General features: G+C 40.5%; 2 protein-coding genes across 3 annotated transcripts in view; one reads left to right on the top strand and one right to left on the bottom strand.

Moving 5' to 3' along the window:
- Positions 1-31: 31 nt before the first annotated feature.
- Positions 32-4,813, bottom strand: dkk3a (dickkopf WNT signaling pathway inhibitor 3a). Its single transcript, XM_038999420.1, has 7 exons — positions 4,607-4,813; positions 4,134-4,259; positions 3,860-3,940; positions 2,481-2,573; positions 1,552-1,696; positions 981-1,137; positions 32-808 (listed from the first exon to the last, which is right to left on the bottom strand). Exons 1-7 carry the CDS (start codon positions 4,811-4,813, stop codon positions 721-723), a joined length of 897 nt encoding a protein of 298 aa, XP_038855348.1. The 3' UTR covers positions 32-720.
- A 1,595-nt stretch (positions 4,814-6,408) lies between these two features.
- The window catches only part of LOC120046701 (F-actin-monooxygenase MICAL2-like), a 48,309-nt gene continuing 44,400 nt past the window's right edge, over positions 6,409-10,317 (top strand). For both annotated transcript variants that reach the window (XM_038992139.1, XM_038992130.1), the window contains exon 1: positions 6,409-6,563. The gene's annotated coding sequence lies outside the window, so the exon portion shown is untranslated. The remainder of the gene's footprint in view (positions 6,564-10,317) is intronic.

Below are 10,317 nucleotides of genomic sequence, written 5' to 3'. Positions count from 1 at the left end.
GAATAGACAGCTACATTTTCAAAGCCTTTTATTTTCTTATGAGCAAAAGTTGTGCAAGCTGCATGTGTCTGGGTTATAGTTTCCATTACCAAGTTGTGAGCATGATGAGCTGACCCACCATATTTTCTGTCAAAGTGCTCCATATATTCAGAAATGTCATCTGTCCTTGTTTAAACCACTATTTAAAACAAAAACCAGGACTAAGCAAGCTACTTCACATGTATACAGTGCATTGCGTTTATTCTTTCTTCATCCCTAACTTGACTTAATTCCTTTGAGTAAAGGGCCTCAACGGTGCATCTCCAGCAAACTCCATCCTCAGGGTAGGCACATAAGTGAGACATCAGAGAGCAGGAGGGGGTATGTTTAAGTACATATTTGTTAAAACACGAACTCTTATTGCGGTATTGGAGTGTAGTCATCATACACACTACCTTTTGAACAGCGTAAACGTCTAGGAATTGGGAATTTCCCAAAAATGTCAATTCCATCTAATACATGGTGTTATGCACTATGCAACATCTAGAGCTTTGGTTAACTTCGAGCAGATAGAGAAAAACTGCAATGGCTTGAATAAACAATGACAAGCGTATAGATGGAAGAATTTTACATGTAAGCCTTTTGAGACGGTGAGCAACTTCATTTTCTAGGCTGAAATCACTGGAGACCCCTCTATCTGATTGTCTACAGGCCTGAAAAGGTTGAGCTGCATGGTTACTCCTAGACAATATAGTCAATTTCTGAATAAAGTGTGTCTGTCAGGTCCTCTTCACTCGAGTTCTGTCTTTTCAGACACAGGGAGCCTCGGCTGTCAAAGAGATGAGGAAATATCAATTTGTAGCATCATACTGGGTCAACAGCATTTTGAGTGATAGCTATGGCTTTCGTCTACCAAGTGTTCTTGCAAAAAAATGTAATGACTTATGCCTTAATTTCAATTGAATATAAATGTTGCAGGTTTGCAGCACATAGACTCTTACCCGAGATGTTGGCACTGGAGGTCCCCAGCACAGGGGCAGTGTTCCCTTGGTCCCTGGCCCTCTATGTCCCAGGACAGCAGCTCCATAAGGTGGTTGGAGGAGCCATGACAGCGCTCACGCTCTATTGGCTTGGCCATGCACACAGGGAACAGCAGGGCTGACCACAAGGTAAGGGGAGAGAGATAATAGGAACAAAGGTAAGTGACATTACTACAGAAACTTTAATACAGGCGTACAGTATATGGACAGTGCTTGGAGGGGAAAGCAAGTTATGGGCTTTCACATGATCACTTAACTATCTGAAACTTCAATGCACCCTGCTTCACTTGCCTTCGTGACTATCATAATTGGCTAATTACATTGAGAACAGAGACTTTGTGGTATCGCAATTTGAAACCTTGCTTTTTTGGATGTCAAAGCAATCCCTGTAGGTTTTTATCTGGCTGAGTCAAAGCCAAATGAAAGGAGCCCATTTCACTCTCCACAGATGATGTTAATTTCATGTAGAATGACTCATGGTGTATAATTTAGCAGAGGAATTATGTTCTCTGTGTGGCCTTGTGGCCTGTACCTTTATGGAAAGCACAGCAGAGGTCTGGGCTGCAGTCGTTCTGGTATTGGCAGATGCTGCCAGCTTCCCCCTTAGTGGCGTTCTGGCTGCACTGGCCCCACACACACAGCTGTCCTGTACAGCACTCCTCATTCTTTTTGCAGGGCTGGAACACACACACACATTGACAAACTGTTAGATGACATGCATGGCATCATATAAGCCCCATGGTCATGGAATGGCATGACTGGTCTCGTGTAACTCTCATAAGCTCTCTAGGTGCAGCAAATTCCTGCTACTTGTGCAAGCTGAACCAATATTGGGATCTAATTAATAGTGTGCTGCTTGACATATGACTGTGTTTTTCTGTGCAGGACATTCACACAGGCCTTATCAACTAGGAAGAACTATTCTCAGCATACCTTTGACTTTGAATGCAAGTGAGTATCTACAGTATGTGGATGGATTTCCACTCTGCCCTGCCAAAAACATGGGTCTTAAATTCAATTAAATTGCTTGTATCTGTAGAGTAGGCTCTCTCATTACCTCTCATCCTGCTCCTCTCTTTGTCCTCGGATAGAGGGGGAGAGAGGTGGAGCTCTTATTCAATCTGACACATGCTTTGATACGCAGCCAAGAGGAGAGAAGCTCTCCCCCATGATACACTCCAGTTACACTTGTGGCAACACTGCAATGCAGTAACAATGCAGAAGCAGCTGCATCATATTGTTTAAGCAATCTGCTGCTCTGTGATTGCTGTGTGTGTGCATGTGTGCACTTAGGCACTGTTACAAAAACTAGAGATGGTCTGAAGTAGTACGTAATAGGAACTAAGAAGGAGTCAATGTCCCCTGGGAAATATAGGTCTGCATAAATACATTCTAGATGGGTTCAGTGTCAGGGTTTGTCAAATGTGTGTGGCACTGTTAATAACAATAAAATTGACCTACCACGTCGAGGGCTTTGCAGGTTAAACACTTGGATCGGTGCGGCTCATACCGGCAATATTTCCCCTTCTCACAGTCCTCGTCAATGATACACTCCTGTGAGGTAAGGGAAGAGGGGACATTCAAGACACACCCTCCTTCACAGATACACCTGCAGAGGGTCGCTATAAGGTACCAAAGCCGTCCACAATCCAGAGGTTTTCACTAGAAAACAGATTGTACTGGTAAAATTGGCTAAATCAAACATGTTAGTCTTGAAGAGAAATTCAGAGGTTGTAGCCATGTACTATTACAAACTTCTTTACAAAAGTTACTTTAAAATACCTTCAAAGTACATTTTTGAGGATGTGATACGTTGTTGCACGATCTCCTCCAATATTTATCTGTGCCTAAAGTGACCTGAATAAAATGGACCTGCTGTTGAAACTGGGACAATGGGCTACTTGTCCCAAATGTTTAAGTAAACATCCAATTCCCTCTCACTTTTCTCTCTACCACATATCCTACGGAAAAGACTGGCAGGAATAGCACGCTCTGAGACTGTCAATTATTTTAACTAAATATTAAAACCTGTAACTGCAATAAAGGAAATGCATGTTAAATGTACATGATGTTACGAAAATGACTACACACAATGTTTACCAAAAGCACCCGAATCAAATGATACAGACATTTCACTGTTATTGTTCAAAACTATCCAGCTAGATATTGTGACTAAAACCCCCAAAACAAATAACTAAAAACCCCTCAGACTTTGGCTGATAAGATGGATTGAGCACTTCTTGCACTGTGTCCTGGTCAGAGGCCTGTTATAGCAGTAATCTAGTGTCTGTCTCCAAAGACCTACTGTGTACTGGTCAAAGACATGCACTCACGCACATACCTGGCTTGATTGATCTGTTTGATTATTTTGCTATTATCTTGCCTGATCAACCGCCTCATCATGGCTGAGACGTGGCTGCCATATATAATTAATGTACAGACAGGATGCAGCTCTGAAAAGAGCTTATCAACCAGCCATCATCCTGCACATGTCACTCTGCCTGGATAAGACATAGCTTTAGCCTGGCTTATAGAGAATGAGACAGCACAGTTGAAACTGGAGAGGCGTACAGAGCATGGGGAAAGTGAAATGAGACGCCCAAACATGACAGCAGCTGTGGCCGCATGCAGAGCAGCACAGAAAGAGGAAACACAGCCCATGACTTGATGAATCTTTCATGAATTGTGACTTGCATTAAGGATGGAATTGTTTTCATCTTATGCCCACTGTCTTTATTAAACACAAAACACCAGTTAGAGTTATAGTGTTATTGTGGATAATGTTTTTTTTTTCTGTTGTAAATCATGGAGGGAAATTCCAAAGATTGTTGTTCACTCACATGATTAATACTATTTTCCTTGCCACTGGACTGGATAACTGTTCTGGTGATGAGGGTCTCTTCTGTTCTGTTGTCTGTCTCCTAAAGAGAGACACATTTCCAGTTTGGATCAGTTCTGTAGGATTTCTGCAATTTTGCTTTCAGTCTTCATAACAAATGTGGGATGCCAAAATAATACTACCATACAGTATTACAATTCATAATAGCATTTCAGCATCCTAGTTTTGAATGGAATACAGTATAATAATACATTTGCGTATGACTACTACTGTACCTTGTGTACTGTCTCTATGGTGTGGATGGGTTGGTTTTCAACCACACTCTCAGAAGTGCTTTCGTTGTGATAATTTGAGGGAAGGTTATTGGGATGCAAGCTGGACTTTGCACTCTCATTGTCCATCTAAAGAGGTTTGATGCAAAAGATCAATGTTGCATTGAGGTCACCACAGTTTTTTTTACACATTGTGCATGTTAAGATTGACTTAGACTCATCTCAACCCACATGGGAACTGTTTTTATTAGTCTCATAAAGATTTATGTCTCAAGTTAAACTTGGTTGCTTTAACAAAAAAGTTTCAGATCAACTAAAATTATATAATAAGAGTGTACTGCACTATTATCTGTTGCATTTTACATAACATTAAAAATCATACAAATTAAAGGGGTGCTATGGGACATAATAGGCTCATTTATTTGTTATCAAAGCTCTGCAAATATACATCTGAGTAGACCTAACCATTAACCGACCTGGTGCACCGCGTCCTCCAGTTTATTATGCGTGTCCTCCATCAGTTGCTCTACCTCCTCAAACATGTCGTTTAATGGCGTGTGTCCTTGTGCCATATTATCCTCAATGATCTGGTTGATGTCCAAATCCACGGGCCTGGCAGATTCAGGAAGGAGGATGCCATGGATAGACGTTAGGCTCAGGGTTAGAAGAGAGAAATACAACATCCTTGCTGCTGCACGAAAAGGCACCAGAATGAATTAGGTTCTTTGGACGTCGTCTCAGCGCATTGGGTGTGTGCGGTGATGCTGCTGCTGGGGAACTCTGTCGGAAGAGGGTGTGCGTGTGTGTGTGTGTGTGTGTGTGGGGGGGGGGGGGGGGTAGACTATATTGCCTTATGCATGTATTTATATTTTGAGAAAGATGTAGTTTATTTTGCCCCAAGTTATACTACGACTGTAGGCTTTAGCCTAATCGACAGGTGCAAGCCAAAGTGGTACGTTTTCGATGCTCTTACCTTTCATAGCGGCGCCAGTGGCGAGCCTATTCTGGGCCAGCAGCAGCAGGCTGTGGGAGGATGCGGCCAATGGAGTAGGGACCGTGGCACACCGCAATGAGTAGACTTGCCTAGAGCCTTTGTTGACGTTGGAACATCTAATGAGACCACCGTCAGTGTTGACAACGACTCTTTATTTTGACTCTTCAATTAGACGTTTATAATTCACTTGTTAATATGTTTCCCAATCATTAGGCCTAGTTACAATGTATTCAAGTTGTGATAATTAGATACATAGGAATAGAGTCTGCTGTGACTGTATGTAAACGTGGATGCATAATATGGCTCTGTCGCATGTTTTCTCCCATTTACCACTAGATGGCCTCATTTGCATGGAAATTATTTTCAGTAGCCTAGTCTAAACCACTGCGGAGTAGCCTAGTTTATAGGTTTATGGTTATGACACCATTACTGCTAGACGTTTGCGTTAAACGCCCACCCTCCACCACGAGCAACCACCCGACTAAGTAACCATCTTATGTAACCATACCAAACATAAACATATTATGCTAATTTGAGTGTCCTGGATTTAGCTTTACTATGTTAAGTCTAGTCTGAGACCAGGCTGTTTAGAGCGGTCACTCCTTGGTATGAGGGCCTTGTGATGACATTGGGGCAGAGAGGTGTCACGGTGATTATCTGACCATGTCATCGCCATCATCTGAACATGTCGTTTTATGTAATGGAAGAAACAGTCAATACTTTGAAAGCAGTCCAATTTTACTCACTGCGTTATTGATTGCCAAATGTAGCCTATTAGAGGATACATACATTTTGCGTAATTTGACGCAAAAGGGGGGTTCTTTGTTTTGTTTGTTTGTTCTTGAAACATTATACTGGACACTACACTGAACCGCTGGATATTCTTTTTTTGCTAGATCCTGTGCACGTGCCTCAATCATTTGCTGAGTGCAACTTGCGCCTCAAAATGTATTTGAATTATTACAATGATATGCATCATGATTTAGGCTATATTTGGTTAATTTATTTGTAGCTTAATTAGCAAAAGACCCATTAAACTGAAATCCATATTTATTCTCCATAAAATAATCAGAGTATACTACTATCTATGCTGTCATTTTTTTGCACTGTGGCTACATGTACAGTATTTGCGTCTGAAGTTGTAATGACGCCTTGATATCATTTAAATTTCGAGCACAGTGTATCAGAAGTTACAATTGGGTCTTGTAATCTCCAGCACCGCCCTCATGCAATAGACGGGAGGTACTATAGTGAGACAGTAATTTAGCCCAGTAGTAGTTCAGAGTGAGTGACTGGAAGAGACGCACCGACACATATAGCCAGCGCAAATTCTATTAGAAACATTTTCTCTGACCGGTCATTGAGGTTTTGAATATCCCTCTTCAATCAACTGCCAAGACTGGACCAGTTGATTTATTTTTTCTAATCTGTAAACTAAAGTAAGTCACACTTCCAAATACGCATGTTTCACAAATCAGTGACCGCTGGGCAGATGTCTAGGCAATTGAGCAACATGACAGTTAAGTCTGAACACTGTGACATAGTTCATTCAAGGTTGTAAAATCGAATCTTATCTGAGGAATTGATTTTGTTTCTCTACTGTGGGATTTGTACATGTTGTTTTGCCTTAGTATTCAAATAAATACATTCTGATAGGATTAGATATAGATTCCTGTACATACAGTAAGAGCCTGTGTGTCTGAACTGGACAATAAAACATCTGGTTTGTCTCCATACTCTGATAAAATAGCTCTGTGTGTTCAACCATTATAATAATGATGAATGTGTCTGCACCATAATCCAGGTTAAAAGCCTTTATGCTTGATGTGTCTGGCTGAGTTTTACAATGTTATAGCCTACTACCATGGCATGGTATTTTCTTTAAAGTTACATTGAGTTACATTAAGAGAGAAACAGTAAATTACTAACACTGTACTACTAGTTTGAGTAGTGTGATTGTCACCAGAGATAAGTGACTATTGAAGACTAAAGGATCATTTGAGTATCCAGGCTGGAACTTTTCTCACATCTTCTCCCATATATGAGAGAGGTTGTGAGAAATGTTCCAGCTTGAATACTCAGAGATAATCGTTTAGTCTTCGATCATCACTTGTCTCAGGTGGGACTATGTTTATGCCAAATTAGAATTGGTCACAATTTTGGATTCATTTGTCAATTGAAATCAAGCTTTATTTATATAGCACATTTCAGACATGAATGCGACACAATGTGCTTCACAGGAAAAAACATAAATAAAAAATTATGAAAATAAATACCTAAATATTTACTCCACAACAAACATAATAGGATAGAAAACAAAAGAATAACAAAAACCGAAAGACTAAAAAAAGCACCCTAAGTAAAAGCTAAGCTAAAAAGGTGTGTATTAAGATCTCTTTTAAATATGTTCGGTTTCGGCCCCCCTCAGGTTCTCTGGCAGGCTATGCCTTTACGCTTGATGTACAGTTGAAGTCGGAAGTTTACATACACTTAGGTTGGAGTCAATAAAACTCATTTTTCAACCATTCCACAAATTTATTTTGAACAAATTATAGTTTTGGCAAGTCGGTTAGGACATCTACTTTGCGCATTACACAAGTAATTTTTACAACAGTTGACTGTGCCTTTAAAACTCTTGGAAAATTCAAGAAAATGATGTCATGGCTTCAGAAGCTTCTGATAGGCTAATTGACATCATTTGAGTCAATTGGAGGTGTACCTGTGGATGTATTTCAAGGCCTACCTTCAAACTCAGTGCCTCTTTGCTTGACATCATGGGAAAATCAAAAGAAATCAGCCAAGACCTCAGAAAAAAAATTGTTGACCTCCACAAGTCTGGTTCATCCTTGGGAGCAATTTCCAAACGCCTGAAGGTACCACGTTCATCTGTACAAACAATAGTATGCAAGTATAAACACCATGGGACCACGCAGCCGTCATTCCACTCAGGAATGAGACGCGTTCTGTCTCCTAGAGATGAACGTACTTTGGTGCGAAAAGTGCAAATCATTCCCAGAACAACAGCAAAGGACCTTGTGAAGATGCTGGAGGAAACAGGTACAAAAGTATCTGTATCCACACTAAAACGAGTCCTATATCTACATAACTTGAAAGGCCGCTCAGCAAGGAAGAAGCCACTGCTCCAAAACCGCCATAAAAAAGCCAGACTACGGTTTGCAACTGCACATGGGGTCAAAGATCGTACTTTTTGGAGAAATGTCCTCTGGTCTGATGAAACAAAAATAGAACTGTTTGGCCATAATGACCATCATTATGTTTGGAGGAAAAAGGGGGAGGCTTGCAAGTCGAAGAACACCATCCCAACCGTGAAGCACAGGGGTGGCAGCATCATGTTGTGGGGGTGCTTTGCTGCAGAAGGGACTGATGCACTTTACAAAATAGATGGCATCATGAGGAAGGACAATTATGTGGATATATTGAAGCATCTCAAGACATCAGTCAGGAAGTTAAAGCTGGGTCTTCCAAATGGACAATGACCCCAAGCATACTTCCCAAGTTGTGGCAAAATGGCTTAAGGACGACAAAGTGAAGGTATTTGAGTGGCCTTCACAAAGCCCTGACCTCAATACTATAGAAAATTTGTGGGCAGAACTGAAAAAGCGTGTGCGAGCAAGGAGGCCTACAAACCTGACTCGGTTACACCAGCTCTGTCAGGAGGAATGGGCCAAAATTCACCCAACTTATTGTGGGAAGCTTGTGGAAGGCTACCTGAAACGTTTGACCCAAGTTAAACAATTTAAAGGCAATGTTACCAAATACTAATTGAGTGTATGTAAACTTCTGACCCACTGGGAATGTGATGAAAGAAATCATATCTGAAATAAACATTCTCTCTACTATTATTCTGACATTTTAAGTTCTTAAAATAAAGTGGTGATCCTAACTGACCTAAAACAGGGAATTTTTTACTTGGATTAAATGTCAGGAATTGTGAAAAACTGAGTTTAAATGTATTTGGCTACGGTGTATGTAAACTTCCGACTTCAACTGTATCTGGCTGAGTTTTACAGTGGTATAGGCTTCCACCATGGCATGGTATTTTCTTTACATTGAGTTACATTAAGAGAAAGACAATGATTAAGCAGTCATTCATTGAAGGTTCATCACCCTTTTATCTCAGGAAAACTATATTATTATTTGATTGTTTTCTTAATCATAGTATACTGTTAAGGCTCTATTATATTGTATTCATATCAACAGATATTACTGTCTGCACAAGCCAGTGAGCATTTTCTCCCCCTGCAGCTCTTAGTGGTGAAATACAGAGTTACACAACAGTAAATGGCCCTTTGCGTGTCATTGGAGAGTGGGGGCCACAAATACACAGGGAGAGGAATTGTGACACTGTCTGTCTGCTTAAGCGCTGCTGTTTCTGTCAGATGAATTAATGTTCCCCTTTCATAAGAATTATGGGAAGTTCTAAGCTTACTCACTTACCCGTGTTTGATTTTGAGTTTGAACTTGTGGCTTTAAATAATAAATACTGTACAGTAGGCTTTGTCCCAGGTGAGGCACATTAGCTACAGCATACATGGTCAGATGATCACAGATCAGTTTCAGAGACATCTGTAAGGTATTTAGATACAGTATATAATCTGTTATAAGCACACATTTTGGATTACTGAAATCTGAATGGAATTGTCCAATTTCTTTTGGGTACTCTTGAAAGTGTACCTACAGTATGTGGTGGTATCTGTCTGATTATGTTAATCTCAAAGTCACTCTAGAAAACAGGCCACTGTGAGTATCTGGCCATGAGAGAGCAGCTGTGACTCAGTAAGTACATTTTGAGAAGGCAGCAGCAATCATACAGTCATGTAATTTTCCGCCCCCTCTTGAATGAGCAATAATTTCCTGTGCATCCTGTGCCGGTTGAAAACATGGCACGCTCTTCCTCACACTGCTGTAAGACTTAAAGTCCTGCTTTATTACTCTGTGATTCACTACCTTACTGATAAAGTATGTGTCAACATCTCAATAGACTACATGTCTACATGTCTGAATCTATCTCAGGCATTGGTTGTCCATGTGTGATTTAAATACTCTGTTCTCCCTGGATTCGAAAAACATTGCACGCCTAAACAAAAAACACAATTTATTTCTCCTGTCTTGCTGGAATTTCCTCAGGAATGTTCAATCTTGTTAGTATTTCTTGTGCTTAACTGAAGTTAA

Source organism: Salvelinus namaycush, chromosome 1 (genome assembly GCF_016432855.1).
Source record: "Salvelinus namaycush isolate Seneca chromosome 1, SaNama_1.0, whole genome shotgun sequence".
Taxonomy (NCBI): Eukaryota; Metazoa; Chordata; class Actinopteri; order Salmoniformes; family Salmonidae; genus Salvelinus; species Salvelinus namaycush.
Note: the sequence above shows the minus strand (reverse complement) of the source record. Positions and strands in the feature narration are given on the sequence as shown.

Excerpts from the sequence above, each read along its gene's own strand:
- dkk3a (XM_038999420.1), bottom strand. The coding sequence starts at position 4,813 with ATGTTGTATTTCTCTCTTCTAACCCTGAGCCTAACGTCTATCCATGGC. Across the intron at positions 4,260-4,606 it reads TGGAGGACGCGGTGCACCAG|ATGGACAATGAGAGTGCAAA; the intron begins GTCGGTTAATGG and ends AAACCTCTTTAG. Across the intron at positions 1,697-2,480 it reads CCTGCAAAGCCCTCGACGTG|CCCTGCAAAAAGAATGAGGA; the intron begins GTAGGTCAATTT and ends TGTGTGTTCCAG.